The sequence below is a fragment of the Protobothrops mucrosquamatus genome, unplaced genomic scaffold (genome assembly GCF_001527695.2).
Source record: "Protobothrops mucrosquamatus isolate PMUCROS unplaced genomic scaffold, P.Mucros_1.0 scaffold111, whole genome shotgun sequence".
Classification (NCBI taxonomy): Eukaryota; Metazoa; Chordata; class Lepidosauria; order Squamata; family Viperidae; genus Protobothrops; species Protobothrops mucrosquamatus.
Genome location: NW_015386483.1, coordinates 158,091 through 174,662, shown reverse-complemented (window position 1 = coordinate 174,662; position 16,572 = coordinate 158,091). Strand labels below are relative to the sequence as shown.

Here is a 16,572-nt window from a genome sequence, read left to right as displayed (position 1 = left end):
ATATATATATATATATATATATATATATATATATATATATATATATATATATATATATATATATATACACACACACACACACACACACACACACACACATACATTATGAGCTCAATCACTCCTTGAACTCATGTGTGTCTGTTTGTCAAAACCCTTAATATAACTTATACCATACCATCAGAATTCTATGTGAATAAACTGATTTCATATTAGTCATTATTCACAGGATTACCTAAATGAGCCATAAAGTGTTCAGCAATATCCAGTGAACATAGTCAAATATCTGTGGGTATTTCTAATATTGCAAACTTCCCTGGAAGTATATCTCTCTGATATGTCCCTACAATGAATAACATTTTTAATAATATTCCTTCTTTTTAATAGTTATGACATGGTCAGAATTTCTTGCCTGCCTAAATTTGACTAATATGCTTTCTTAGTGCTGATATATTGGAAGATGATATATTTTCTTTTGGAAGATATGGATTGTAAGTGTGATAAACCTTGTCAGGATGATTAGCTGCTTTAAACTGTCCCTCCATGGTGCTTCTACTGCTTATAATTATGTTCTAATGAGATTATTAACAGTTAATAGAGACACCCTATATTGAGAATTTATTTAAACACAGAAGAAATATGACACAAGGAAAGAAATCTCAGATATCTATAATATTTAAGGAACTCAATTAACTATCCAAATATTTTAATGTAGTTTGTAATGATGTAATTTATCATGCAGAAACTCTGCCCTTACTTAAAGACAAGTAATAGCTTATGGTAAAAAAGTTTTGCATTTTAAGAAAGGAGTAATTATAATGGAAGGAACTCAGAAAAAGCAAAACAAGGATCCAACATTGGTTTAATTTATACATGTTGCTGTTGCTTTTAAATTTTGCTTGTGTTTTAAGTAAAGATTTTGGAAATTGCTTTAGTAAAAAATATCTTTAAAAGTATGAGACATACATATATAAATAAATGACATATTTCTTTTTATATATCCCTTTTAGAATGCCTCGAGAATATGAACAAAATTCTGAGTGCTTTCAGTGTCATTCAGAATGCCTTGTGCAAAATTCAACTGAACCAATATATTTAACCTGCAGAGGACCTGTAAGTGCACATTCTTTGGCAGTTTTATTTCTTAAGAGTATTTGGGTGTGTTATATTGTTGTTCCATGCAGATATCAGTGTGCTCACATATAAACAGATTAATGTTCAAAAACTGCATATAATTTTACTGTATCCAATAGATGTCTCAATGAGATCACTGAATTCAGTTAGTAGCTGAATTCAATTAACATGAGATTTTGTCATAGCGATCACAAAAAAGAAAAAAGTTGGTTAATACAGGCTGGAGCAGAGAAATTATTCCAGATACTGCATGCAAAATTGGTGAAAAATATTTTGAAGAGCTTTACAACCAATGATTCCTCTGCTCATTTGGTTTCAGCCAAGTATCATGCTTGTTGCAAAGTGCTTGGAATTTGTACACAGCTTCTTGGATGAGAAGCGAAACATCTACAAAGAAAAACAAGAAAGTCCAGCTGCCTCATGAAAAAGCATCTTTGGGATAATTATGAGCTGAGAATCTCCATAGACAAATTTGTATACAGGCTGCATTCTGAAATGAAAAAGAGTAAGCTCAGATTCTCATGACCCAAGGGAGTCACCTATTGGGGAAAGATATTTTTCCCAGTAGTTTTCCTCTGGTAACATCGGAAAAAATTAAGAAGTTGGTAAAAAAGGTAATATCCGCTGAAGATGTTACCTAGCCTTATAATATTCGGAAATCAACCCAAAAGCTCGGAGAACAAACCTCCACCCTCATCCTACACCTGAGCTACAGATATTTGCCACTATTGCAAACTTAAATGGGCATGCAATGCTCAGACTTGCCTGCCACTGGGAGACTTTTGCTGCAAGATGATTGTCAATTTGCAAACAGCTACACTTCCTCCACAAATGCCCCTGCAAACAAACAACTGCCAAAAGTATACGCTACCGACCACCGAACAACCACCCACAAGCATGGAAACTAGCCTTCCAAAACAGACGCAAAATACTTCAATTCATGATCACTGATGCCCACAACCACCTGGGAAAATGCCAATGCATCATTGATGAACAAAAAAACACATGCCTCAAGTCCATTGGACAGGACCTGACAGACACTTTAGAATGCACAATCGACAGGAATGCCAACAAAAGACAAACCCAACAATGCAGCTCATTACAGGAGAAACTCAATACGATCACCCCAAAACCATAAGACAACTACTCAGAACTTTAGATCAGAAATCTATCAGACAACAAGAAAACCGTCCTCACATATGGCCTCAATTTCAACCACAAAGCCACTGACCCCATTAAATTCCTAGCCAATCTCGAATCCATTCTAAAAACAAGCCACCTGGACCAAGAAACACAAGAAGATATCAGGCAAAAAATCATCCCCAACATACAGTCTGATAGACACAACAAAACAGTCAGCCAAAAGGGGAAGAGAGCACTGAAGAAACTGAAACAAGATGAAACCATTGTCATTCTTTCGGCAGACAAAGGCAGACTGACTATAGTCATGGACAAAGCTGACTACATCAGCAAAGTTGAAAGCCATTTAAACCAGGGGTCCCCAACCCCCTGTCTGTGGACCACTACCATGCCAGCAACTGATCCGCACAAACAAGCAAAGCCCCAACCGTGGGATGCAGGCAGCACACAAAACCACGCAATCCACAGAAAAGCCTCTCTCCACGGAACCAGTCCCTGATGCCCAAAAGGTTGGGGACTTCTGATTTAAATGACACCGACATCTACCAAATAATTCACAATGATCTGACAAAACAGCTAGAGAACAAAATAAAAGATACCCTAAGGAAAATGGAAAAAGAGAAACAGCTAACACCACTAGAGAGAAAGCACATACAACCACAAGATTCCTCAACACCCAGATTCTAGGGACTCCCCAAAATATACAAGAATGTCACTGCACTCTTCATCTTGATTAACATCAACCTGGCTAAACAAATCATATATCACCTATTCACCAAACACCACACCCTCAAAGATGACTCCGCCACAGAACACTCCATGTCCACAGAAACCATTATGAAACTTCTGGATCTATGCCTCAACACATACTTCAAATTCAATGGGAAAATCTACAAGCAAGTACAAGGTACCCTGATGGGATCACTCATATCCAGAAGCAGTCATGCAATGACTCGAATCCATAGCCCTACCTACCATCCAACCAAAATTTTCAAGACGCTATGTTGACGACACCTTCATCATCCTCAATTAATCCTACCATACACAAAAGGGGTGTTGGAAATGACAGCCAAATTGAAGAAACACACTATCTACTCAATAACATATTCCTGGGATCAAATTCACACTCAAAGAGGAAACAGACAAAAGATTCCCATTCTTGACCAGCAGACAATGGAGAAACCCACTCACACAGATCAAATTCTCAACTTTGCAAGCAACCACCCCACCGCACACAAAACAAGCTGCATCTTTTCAGAAGGGCCAGGACACACTGTGGCACCACAGCACTAAGAAAAGCAGAAGAGAATTGGCAGCTTGAGGTCTTTCTCAACAATGGCTTGTATGGGAATACACACACCACCCAAACCACTACACACCACACAGCCAACCACTATGCAAAAATTAACCTTACCATACCCAAAAGAGGTGTTGGAAATGACAGCCAAAATTCTCCAGCCTCTAGGAATAACAAGACCGTAGCCCACAAACCCACAGCCACACTCCACCAGGAATTATCCAGAATCAAAGACAAGATATAGAAGGACGAAAGAAACAATGTAATTTACAAAATCAACTGTAACAATTGCAAACAATTTTATGTGGGACATACGTCATGTCAATTGAAAACCAGAATTCATGAACATCAGCTGACAGTCAATTGCCATGATCCAAAATCTCTAATTGCTACCCACACTGACACTGAACAGCACCTATTCAATTGGAGCAATACAAGAATCATCAGCCACACTACCACCCGCCATGCTTGTGAGTTTATTGAAGCATGGCACTCCACAAGAATTCCATCAACAGACACATTGACCTACCGGTACAACCAGCTTATGAAAACCTGAGAATTCAAATCAATCACACAACGAATCAGCAACATGCAACCCCTTACCAGCACTTCACCTCCCAATGAACCTCACCTGATGTGACCTATCCATCACAAGACCTGTCACAAAACCCTCACCTGATGTGACCCTCTCATCACAAACCCTATTGCCCACAAAGCCTTTATAAGCAGAAGAACACCAACATGACATCCCTTAAACTCTGCTGAAGATGTTACTTAGCCTTTGGAACATTTAGAAACCAACCCACAAGCTCGGAGAATGAAGCTCCACCCTCAAATCAAAAAGATTTGGGGAATTGGTAAACTACCAGGAAGAAGGTTGCTTATATTGTAAACTTCAGATTGGCATGAAATCAAATATTTCTTATGATTACTTATAGTACTGAAATCATAAGCAGAAATTGAAGAAAACTGTAGTCTGTATTCAGTTGTCACCCAATATTATAATGCTAATAGTAACTATTCACTTGCAATTTCTAGCATCATGAAAACATTTTCTAATAAATTTCTAACCACTTTCTACAAAATATTAAGCATGAATACATTCCTCTTTTTCTTTTCAATTCTTCTGAAAAAGTGAATGACATATCTATTTTTCATTGCAACTAATCAGGAAGGGTATTCCAGCAAATTGGGCCTGATTCAGTCTGCTCGGAAGGGAGCGAAGACACATATTTAAATGTCTTGATTAACCCATTAGAAAAATATCAGTCTGAATTATCTTTATAATTGTAATTAGATGAAGCAGATGGCCTTAGCTTTTCCTACAAAATAAAGAATATAATTAGATGTTCTTTAAAACCTCTTATACAAAATATTTAGCATAAGATGTTGAAAAATAAAAAAAAATAGATTTTTTGAAATTAGCTGTTTTTCAAAAATCAATAGGATACTGAAGTAATAAAAGATACGTACAAACGTTTATCTTCTGACCTGCAGCTATTTCAGATTTTATCATCCATCATTCTCACCGGGCAAGTCTTCCTTTGTAAATTCTTGAAGTTCCACGCATTTGATGGTGTAGTTTGACAAAGCCTGATCATTACTACATGTTTTAGTGTACACGCAAATGTATGTCACATCCACAAAAAATGCTGTGCTTCTTGTCCAGGGTCCTGGCAACTGCTTGAAGTGTGCTCATGTAATAGATGGTCCACATTGTGTTAAATCATGTCCTGCTGGCATTTTGGGAGAAAATGATACCTTAGTCTGGAAATATCCAGATGAAAATTCAGTATGTCAGTTGTGCCATCCAAATTGTGTTCGTGGGTAAGTGAATTTTTTTTGTCTTAATTGAAAATTAATTGAAAGGATCATATGTTATAATTTATAAAAATTCAATTTATAAACAAAACAGAACCTTAACTGGCTTAGGAATATGAAATCAATGCACAATCAAACATAAATAAAACTGATACTATAATTTATCTCTTTAGAATTTTTTATACTATAGTATTAAAAATTTGATAGTTTGGTATACTGTCAGTTTTCTTCTAGGGAACAAATATCAACTTTAATGAGGAAATTTAATCAATATAATTACATGAGTAAAAAAATGGTTGTAATGTTGCACAACATTATCATTTTCTTCTGATTTAAGCTTTCTCCCTATAACCATACTGATATGTCCACAAGATACTGTGATTATTCTCTTTAGCTATTTAAGTTCTTCATTTTATAAAGGCCTATAACAAAGCTAAAATTTTGAGAATTGGAATTGTAGTGACATCTGGTGGATAGTTAATATAAAATATTTCAGGGACCACTAATAGTATCAGAATATTGGCTTGTAAACCAATCTAGGAATTATGAGTCCACAGGGATTAAATCCAATTGTTTTGTACTGGTAATTGTAATTTGGTGCTAGTAATGACAGCATTCCACAAGAAAAATTCCTAGCTTTTCCTTAAATGTCACTTACTGTAAACTCTCTGTTTAATCGACCTTGGCTTAGTGGATTTCAAATACAATGGATAAATTATTTGTTCAATTTCCACTCACATTTAGTGGATAAATGTCCATTAAATTAAAGTTTTATGGTAAATGGTGCCATTGATTTCAATTGTGGAATAATAAATTGGTACAAAAACATATGTTCAGATTTAGCAAATTCTGCATGGTTTGTTATATTGAAGTTATACAGTATTCCAGAGGTCCCCAACCTATGTGCTGTGGCCTCTCGCATGAGTGGCTGGCCAGTGCATGCTTGCATGCATGAACGCTCACTCCCTGCCCTTGTGTCAGTGCCAGCTGAGCCATGAGCCGTTGCTAGCCATGAGCTGCGTGCCGGCGCTAACCGAGCCGCAAACCTCTCGCCGGCGCTAGCCAAACTATGAGCCTCGTGGCAGTGCTAGCCAAGCCATATAAGCCACGAGCCTCTCGCCAGCACTAGCTGAGTTGCAAGCCGGCACTAGCAGCCCCATTTGTGGAGCACGTATGCTCATGGCTCTGTTCGCGTGCATGCACACGCAGCCACATTTGTGTGTGTGTGCATGCATGCATAAAGGTGCCTGTCCCTCCCTTTCCCATTGGGCCACCCAGAAAGGTTGGCAACCCCTGCAGTATTCCATAGATACTCCTTTATACAACTGTGATATTTTGAAAGAGCAGGGAAGCGAATGAAATGAGCTGTATCACAGTCACAGAATAATCACATATGCTGAATTTTTTAAAACTAGTATACTGACTGTCACATTTCATCCGGAATAAAATGTGGGTTTTATAGTTCAATTACAAAATCACAATAGCCATGTCCTCTTTGATATCAAGTGTGTATTTAAACTGAATGACTTCTTGGTCAGTGTAAATCAGCGGTTCTCAACCTGTGAGTCGTGACCCTTTTTGGGGTTGCACGAGCCTTTCACAGTGATCGCCTAAGACCATCGGAAAACACATATTTCCGATGGTCTTAGGCAGGGCTCGTCAACCGTCTTCTCTCCCTCCCCCCCCCTGCTCCACCTCACTTGTTTGTGGAAAATATGCTGCTTGGCGGCAGTCTGCACAAACTCTACCAAATGTGCCCTGCAGGGGATGCATGAAGAACGCAGGCGCAGAACAAGGCCCCGCCCTCCCCAGAGACTCATTGTGCAGCAACCGGATTGACTTCTTCTCGTGCACGCAGGTCAGCAAAGGGGAGGCCGGGGCAGCACCCAACTCCTGCGCCCGTCAGCTGGCAACCCCCAAACTTGAGCTTGTCAGCCAGTCTCCTTTGCCACCCCGCCCGTCCTCAACTCCTCCCCCGCCCGTTCATGTCCAGCCCGCCGGGGCTTGACAGGGAGAAAGGGAGGGAAGGAGGAAGGGACTCCTCCTCCTCACCTAAGCTTCAAAGCACAATCGGCTTCCCAAGGGCGCCACAATCCTCACGAAAGCGGGGGGGAGAAAGCTCGCGGCAGCTCGAAGGAGCACCCCACAAACCCAGGGAAGGGGTGGAGAAAAGGAGCCCTCTTTGGGAGGAAACCACCACCTTCTTCTCCTTGGCTTTGCGCTCTTCTGTTCCTCGGCAGCTGGGCTGCCAAGCCTCTGCTGGCTGGAACTTCCTTTCCTTCCCTCCCTCTTGGTCTCTTCCTCCTTCCCTCCCTCTCCCATTGTCTCTTCCTTCCTTCCTTCCTTCCTTCCTTCCTTCCTTCCTTCCTTCCTTCGCCTCCCTCTTTGTCCCTCCTTCCCTCCCTCTTGTCCAGGATTGGGGCGAGCCTTTACAGCTGATCTGCGCTTTTGAAGAGCAGCCCAGCCCTTGCTAATTTAGCAGAAGCGTGAATCAGCCTAGCCACCTCCCCTTTTCCCTTCCTGGGCATGGAGGGGGGGGAGGAAGGAAGGGACGAAGAGGGAGGGAAGGAAGGGACAATGAGAGAGGGAAGGAAGGAAGGAACAATGCTAGAAAACATGTCGCTTGCTAATTTAGCAGAAGCGCGAATCAGCTGTAGCCCGGCGCTGATCCTGGAGCTTCTGCTAACTTAGCAAGCAGCATGTCTTTCGGTGAAGCTGAGCAAGTGAGCTGGGCGGAGCTCTCCTCTGTCTCTGCCTGTGCACAGGCAGCCACACTGGCAGCCTATCCACCTCCCCTTGTCCCTTCCTGGGCACGGAGGGGGGAGGAAGGAAGGGACGAAGAGGGAAGGAAGGAAGGGACAATGAGAGAGGGAAGGAAGGAAGGAATAATGGAAGGGAGGGAAGGAAGGGACAAAGAGGGAAGGAAGGAAGGAACGAACGAACAAGGGGAGAGAGGGAGGGAAGGAGGAAGAGACTAAGAGGGGGGAAGGAAAGGAAGGAAAGAAGGAAGGAAGGGACAAGGGGAGAGAAGGGAGGGAGGGAAGGCAGGCACCCACCCCAGTCCCATCCCAGAGACCCACAGATTCCCCCCCACAGGCACTCTGCAACCTGAGTGATCAGCTGGCCACGCCCCTAGCCATTGATCATGTGACCCTGGGACACTGTGAACGTCATAAGTATGAATCAGTTGTCAAGCATCCGAATGTAAATCATATGACCCTGGGGATGCTGCAACAATCATAAGTGTGAAAAATGATCATAATTCGCTTTTTCAGTGCTATTGTAACTTCAAACAGTCACTAAGCGAATTGTTGTAAGTCGAGGACTACCTATACTTTCCCATTTTTTCCTTTTTTGGGGGAGTCAAGTTTTTGATACCCCCCCCCCGCCCAGCTGGATGGGGGGTTGGGGGTCACCACAACATGAGGAACTGTATTAAAGGGTCGCGGCATTAGGAAGGTTGAGAACCACTGGTGTAAATAATAATCCTGCCAGCACATACCCAACAATGTACTGTTATTGAGAAATCCTTATATAAAAACAAAGTTGATTTCCTTGAAATCATATGGGATCTTTTTTTTTTCTGTGAACATTAACCACATATGACCTAAGTACATGTGTAGACATAATCATAAGGATCCTGGTTATCAGATCAATGTGCTGCTAAGAGTAGGTATTGATTTTTTTAGGAAGGTTCTACAGATTTGGCCCCTACATATAACAACATGCTACCCACATGGAAATGTTTTGCTCAAAAGTGACAATCATGTGGCTAGGATATCATGAATGTAAAACATCTCTATTGTCAGGATCTCCATCGTCGGCCTGGCGCTTTGCTGGGTTCCTGCCATCAAAGGGGAAGGGAGGGGGAGATATTTGGGGCAATCCACACCTATGTATCTAATGGTGGGAAATGGGGAGGAGGAAGTGACAATGGAAGAAGAATTTGTACCAAGATCTTCAAGGCCGTTTGCTTTGATGTTACCAGTTTCACAGCTTAGAGTTTCTCAAAACATCACATTGGCTGGCCAGGATACTGGTCAGGGGGGGGAGGGCATGGGAGTTGGAAACAATAGCTTTATATTTTGCACGGGAACACCAGATTCCCCCTGACTTTGCTGCAACTAGTTTCTTTCAGTAAAACTTCCTTTACTTCAACTAAATAGAGTCACAAGTCTTACTTTCCTGAGAGAGCAAACGGGGGAAGGTCTGACATCTACCTAATTAAATGTATTGCCTCATTCTTAAAAGCTACATAATCACATAAAATAACACAAAATGGATTTATGTTCTAAAGTTGTAGTTATAAGAGTGGTCTTTATGTTTGAATATACTGAATATACATGCGTGAATATACTGATGGACAAGTTGGAATGCAGAGACTAGTAAACTAATTCCATTTATAAAGATTAGTTCATACTTCAATCTATAGAGATACTTAGCAGATTTCAATCACTCTCCATGCTGATGATGCAGCTGTTGTTTTCCAATATAAAATGGCCATTGGTTAATAGTTTAATGGTTTGCTTTGTCACAATGATTCTGCAGTGTATAGTAGTGGAGTTGTTCCTCTTTCGTCATTGCAGTTGCCCGTAATAAGCCACACAGAGACAATGTTACAGTCAACATTGATTATTATATGTATACTGATAGAGATCTGCCACACAGATGGGAAAGCTCTAAGGAAAACTAGAGTGGAAAATAAAAAACTAGAGTGGAAAACTAGAGTGGAAAATAAAAACATTTCAAAAGGGAGTGGCAAATTACTTTAGTACTAGTGCTAAAAAAAACAACAGGAATGTGTCCACAATCCCGAGGAATAAAATTTGAATTAAAGAACAACTTTATTTTGTTTAACTTTAGGCTTAAGCAAGCCATTCATTTAGAATCACTTCATCATAGATTTATTTTAGAGTTACATTTGTGCTTTGTAAAAATCATTTTTACAAAATTAATTTGATTGAGAAATGTGGAATAATGCCTAAAGTCATTTTGGGTTGTGTTCCACTATGGTCACCATTGGTGGAATGAAAGAACTTTAAATATTTCTTACAGAATTATTTAAATGATTGCTTAGGTGCTGAATGGGAAGTTGTTAGAGAAAAAAGGCAGAATATCTACTATTGCTTCTTATTAAATAGTAACAGCAAGTCAATAAATTCATTTATTTATTTATTCACTCATTCATTTAACAAACTTTTTGATCTCCTATTTCCCTCATACAAGGGCTCTGGGCATTATATAATTTAATCAATATAATAAAACATTAAAAACCAAATAATTTAAGATTATTTCCTTATATCTTTCTATTATATTAAATTGTTTTTTAAAAGACTCTGGTACACATTCTGAGAATTTGTAAATATAATGTGAGAAGAAGCTTGCAGTATCATTTTTTTTCAAGTGTAAAACTTTTTGCCATCTTAACAAACATTTTAACAGAAGCAGAATATCAGCATACCAAAATAACAGAGTTGTAAGGGATCTTGGAGGTTTTTTAGTCCAACCCCACCTGCACAATAGGAGACCCTATACCAGTGACGGCGAACCTTTTAGAGACCGAGTGGCCAAACTGCAACCCAAAACCCACTTATTTATTGCAAAGTGCCAACACAGCAATTTAACTTGAATACTGAGGTTTTAGTTTAGAAAAAACAACTCATACATTAACATCTTTTGCCTTAAAAGAAAAACACAATAACAAAGCTTTCAATGATACAAACAACTTTTTATTGAAAGGTAAAAGTTTGCATTTGGCATGCTTTTGAACAATTAATGTGATTTTTGCTGCTGTATGCATGCTGATAATTTGTCTAACCTGGGCTCATACTTTGTAAGTTTGAGAGAACACATGCAGCACTCAGGTCATCAGTTAATCTGTTTCTGGTGTCAGATTTGATATAATCCAAAGCTGAAAACAGCTGCGAGCAAGCATAAGATGATCCAAACAAAGTAAGGAAAGCAATCCCAAGTGCTTTCATTGACTTAAAATTATTTGGCAGAGAATGCCACACTTTAAGGATTTCATTTTCAGAACTAACTGTGCTGTCCTTTGTCATCCTTGTTTTCACAGGATTGCTCTCAATAAGAGCAAGGTGTGCTTTGGCTCCGTTTTCGCCAGGAAGGGGCTTGGGAAATGGCTTTTTCCTGGTTAAAAACAAGCCTCTGAGCTCTGATGCTGGTGGAGTGAGGCAGAAGAGGCCAGAGCAGACCCCTCCCCATTTCCCCTCGCTTCCCCAAAGCCTCTCTTCACTAACCTCCTTTCCAGTCTGTTCTCCGCCACCACATGCAGGGCAACAAAAGAAGCTTGTGGGACTACAGGTTTAAAAAAAAGTTCAACCAGGCCTTCCAACTTTGCGAGATATTTTTTTTTTTCGGAGAAGTTGTAAGGTCAGATTGATTTTTTTTTTTAGTCCCACAAACTTCTTTTGTTGCCCTGCACATGGAGAATGGAGCTGGAAAGGAGGTTAGTGAAGGAATGTGGTTGCCCTGGGGTTAGGATTTGGCATTGTGGATGCCCTGGGGTGTGGTGGTGGTTAGGGTTTGGTATTGTGGATTGTGGAGTGTTTGTGCTCTGGTGGGGCTATTCAAAACACAAAGATTCCCTGCATTTTGAAGCACCCTGTGTGACTGCACGGAAAGGAACGCTCCATTTCTCAAGTGCCCCATTCCAAGCATACAGAGCTTGCAGTCTCTGCCAGATCTCAATTGGGATAAAGTCTTTTAGCTCCTATAGAGCGCTTCCAAATGCAGCCAATCCCTGCGTTTGGAAACGCTCCATAGGTGCGGAAACATTTTTTTATCCCAACGGAAATCTGGCAGAAGGCTCCGTTTCTCAAGCACCCCATTTTTTTTTCCCAACAGAGATCTGGCAGAAGGCTCTGTTTCTCAAGATCTGTCAAAGACTGCAAGCTCCATATACCTGGAATGGGGCACTTGAGAAATGGAGCCTTCTGCCAGATCTCTGTTGGGATAAAAAATGTTTTGGCACCTATGGAGCGCTTCCAAACTCAGGGACTGGCTGCATTTGGAAGCGCTCTATAAGAGCTAAAAAACTTTATCCCAAAAGAGATCTGGCAGAGACTGCAAGCTCTTTGACTAAATTTTTGCAGGAAAAAGCCATTTCTCAAGCCCCTTCCTAGCCAAAACAAGCCTGTTTGTTTTCGCAGGATTGCTCTTAAGAAGAGCGAGGCATGCTCGCTCCAGAGGCTTGTTTTGGTTAGGAAGGGGCTTGAGAAATGGCTTTATCCTGTGAAAACTTAGCCAAAGAGCAAGGTCCGCGTGCCTCTTCCCTAATTATCTGATAAACTATCCAGACCGCCTAAAACCACTGTCCTTCCCATGTTCCAGGAAGCCCCTTTGTCCATATCCTATCTTTCACCATCTAATTTTCTGTTAGCACAGCTCGGCTCCTATAGTTATTTCGATATTTCCTCTGCTTGCAATTTCAGTTAGCTAGCAACTTCTGCTTTTCTTATTTGTCTATAATTTACTTGTCTGATTTTATGACTTTCAGGTGGCTTCTTCTATCGACCTTCATTAGAAATTTCTGAATAATACTTTATTCCTTTCACCAAGTTTCTTGATTTGTTTACCCCTTTAAGGTTTTCATCTATGGAATCCTTTCCAAGCTCTAAGTTTGTTGAAATCAGCTCTCTTAAAGTCTAAGATATTAGTTTGATTTTGTTCTATTGCTTGTGTCTGCATTATATTGAATTCCAATATGACATGGTCACTCTCTCCCAAAGTTCCTGCATCTTCAACCAGCTCTGTCATTTCATCTATGTTAGTGAAAATTAAGTCCGGTATAGCTGATTCTCTAGTTCCCTCTATCTTTCGAATAACAAAGTTGTCAGCTAAGCTCATAAGAAACCTATTTAATTTCCCACTTGATGCAGAGTTTGTTTCCTAATTGATGTCGGGATCAGGGTAATTAAAATCTCCCATTTCTACTGTGGTGTGTTGCCTACATACATTAGTTAATTGGTTAGCAAAAAGTTCATCTATTTCTTCTGCTTGGTTGGGTGGCCTGTACTATATAACTATGGCAATGTCATTCTTTTTTTCCCATTTATATTGACCCATAAGCTCCTAAAGCATGAAAATATCCCATATGTGTGATACTTACCGATAAACAGCTTTCCCATTTCCCAAACCTTTTGATCTCACAATTAAAATAAAGAAAGGGTTGATAGATCTATTCAGATTATTTATACTTATCTGCAATTGATTTGTCTCCTGGCCTGCAACTCTACCATCAATGCAGTAGTCAATCATAATTTGCCCTTCCTAATCAATAGAAGAGCATAATTACTAGGGAGATGGTAAGTAAGGGATGTTTAACTTGTGCTGATATCAAGATATAATGATGGGATCCTTAGAATAGTAGGTAAGTCAAGCCATGAATTCTATTCACTGCATACAAATGAAAATATTTGATTTGCAATTATTCATGTATTTGCAGCTGAAAGGACAGATCCATACCCCATCTGGACTTCCCTGAACTGTTTTTACAGTGTTTGTGCCTTTCTTACTTTGATTTCTGAGATAGTACTACAAAATCTTTCCTAGAAGATCACTACTGATATTTTTATACCCATAAGATAAAAGAAAAGAAACAACTTTTGCAAAGTACTTCATATACATTTCTCTTAAACCACGATCATCTTGCCATGTCCAAATATGTTTATTTATAAGAGTTATATGAGTTATTACTAATTTTGTAGAAACCAACTCTTGTACTTCACAACAATAATAAAACTACAAACAAGAAAACTAGGCGCCTAATCCACAATCAGTGTATATGGTTCCCTATAGTACGGCTGACTATCTAATTTTATGTGGTTTATTTTAGTGTTTTTGTTGTGATTTAACATTTGTAAAATAAAATGAGAGACTTATGTCTTTATGAACAATGAGTTGCTTTATATACTCTCAATAGCAGAAACAGTACTTTGCTGGGATTGTGAATATATCTGAAGCTGACTGCCACAACAACTCTCAGTAATAATCACATGGTGTTACCCTGATGTTCACAGGGCAAACAGTTAAATGTTAAATTATAATATTCTGATCTCTTTTTAATTCTGTTGCTAATCCTTCTTATTTTCCTTGCATTTGCAGATGCAAAGGACCTGGACCTGAAGGCTGCCCTAATGGGTAATTATTGTTACAGCTGTGTCCAATTAAGCCAAGAACATTGTGGCAAAGGAAAGCAGATTTTAATAAAATAGATTCTGGTACACAAAGTATGTTTCTTTAGTTGTAGCTTTAGAAAACAAATCCAGGTCCACTATTAGTTTACATCAGTTTACAATTTTTTTTAATATGAATGGTCAAAAAGGAAGAGGTACTACATTCACTGTACTCCAATCACAGCATGAAAATATTAGCCAATAGGAAAGAGATCATTAATCCAATCTTATTTTTTAATCAGTTAATGGATAGAAACTGTCTACTATGCTGCAGTGCTTCTTAGGTCCTAACCACATAATCACATCTTTGTTTTGTACAATATTAATTTTCCTAATATCTAATTTTCTAAATATAGAAAATTTCACATAGCTGTATTGAAAGATACAGATGATATAACTTTCTTTTTATGTTTAGCAAATATTATGAGGATGCATATCAAATTATAGTTTGATGATCATAATTTTACAGAAATGTAAATGAACTTCACAAAACATACATGCTCTTCATTCAGTAGCCTAAATCAGGAAACTAAAAACAAAAATATTAATACTACATTTATTATTTGTGATTACAACAACAAAATCTTGCAAATCTGCCAGTGCTTCTTCTTTCCTGTACCATTATCTTCCAGAGAGCTAAGGAGGGTCAATTCTGAAGTGCTTTCTCCTCTCCCATTCCTACTTTGGACTCAGATTTATCTTATCAGACTTTTGTCTAGACTACAAGCCTTCCTCCTGTCCCTCAAGATTATTCTCACAGTCCTTACAACTTCATTGCTTCAGACTGCATTTGGGGACCCACTGCCTGAATGCTTCATTACACTAAGTTATATTTTATTCCCTTTCCTTTTAAAAAATATACTCTAAATCAGGGGTCCCCAACCCCCAGTCCGTGGACCAGTACCGGGCCGCGGCATGCCAGCAACTGGGCTGCACAAACAAGCAAAGCCCCATCCACAAGATGCAGGCAGCACACAAAACCATGCCCCCTCCAGTCCGTGGAAAAAACCTCTCTCCACGGAAGCGGTCCCTGGTGCCCAAAAGGTTGGGGACCTCTAAATGCTCATGAACGATGAACTGGCTTTATCATTACTATATAGGCAATAATAACTATTTTTGTCTTGTAGATCTAAAATCCCATCCATTGCAGCTGGAGTTGTTGGAAGCATTCTTTGCTTAGTGGTTATAGCCCTGGGCATTGGTCTTTTTGTCCGTAGACGTCGGATTGTTAGAAAACGTACTTTGCGCAGACTGCTGCAAGAAAGAGAGGTTAATATAATTAATGGTTCAGAAAAGAACTAACTAGTATGGACTCACAATGCACTAGCATCTCGGAGACTTTCTAAGTTGTCTGTTACTCTGTATTTGTTTCAATAGGAATTATGACCTTTCTCTCTGGGATGAAACCACATTCTTCTAGCTCATAAAAGAAGATAGTATTTCTAAATATTTGTATATTCCTAATAGTATTAGAGCTATTATAATATAAATAAAGTCATGATGGTATTTCTAATGAGGAGGAAGCTGATTGTTTTTTAGCAATGTTTTGCCAAGTAATTTATTATGGATTTATAATATTATAGCACAGATAGGTTTGAATCATTGGTTTTATGTTTTTTTCAAAAACCACCCTGACTTGTACACTATTATAGTTAAAAAGAAACTGTTAAGCCATGTCCTTTTTGATTCAATAGCTTGTTGAACCTTTGACACCAAGTGGGGAAGCACCAAACCAAGCACTTCTAAGAATCTTAAAAGAAACAGAATTTAAAAAAGTAAAAGTCCTTGGCTCTGGAGCTTTTGGTACTGTCTATCAGGTAAATTATCATCTTTTCTGAATATGCATGTATGTATTTGTGTTTGTATACTAGTGAAAAATTACTTCTGTATAAACTTATTTGGAATTAAGTCCCACTGGCAACAGTAATCCATAGAAACTGTACATAGAATCATGCTGTTGCACACTCAAATTATTATATGATTTTAAGA

The 16,572-nt window shown here is 39.2% G+C and overlaps 1 protein-coding gene across 2 annotated transcripts in view; it reads left to right on the top strand.

The window, feature by feature from the left end:
* EGFR (epidermal growth factor receptor) overlaps nucleotides 1-16,572 on the top strand; it is a 111,734-nt gene that overhangs the window by 65,368 nt on the left and 29,794 nt on the right. For both annotated transcript variants that reach the window (XM_015812798.2, XM_015812799.1), the window contains exons 13-17: nucleotides 1,008-1,110; nucleotides 5,238-5,395; nucleotides 14,513-14,548; nucleotides 15,711-15,852; nucleotides 16,278-16,400. In XM_015812798.2, the coding sequence (XP_015668284.1) occupies nucleotides 1,008-1,110; nucleotides 5,238-5,395; nucleotides 14,513-14,548; nucleotides 15,711-15,852; nucleotides 16,278-16,400 (562 nt within the window). The remainder of the gene's footprint in view (nucleotides 1-1,007; nucleotides 1,111-5,237; nucleotides 5,396-14,512; nucleotides 14,549-15,710; nucleotides 15,853-16,277; nucleotides 16,401-16,572) is intronic.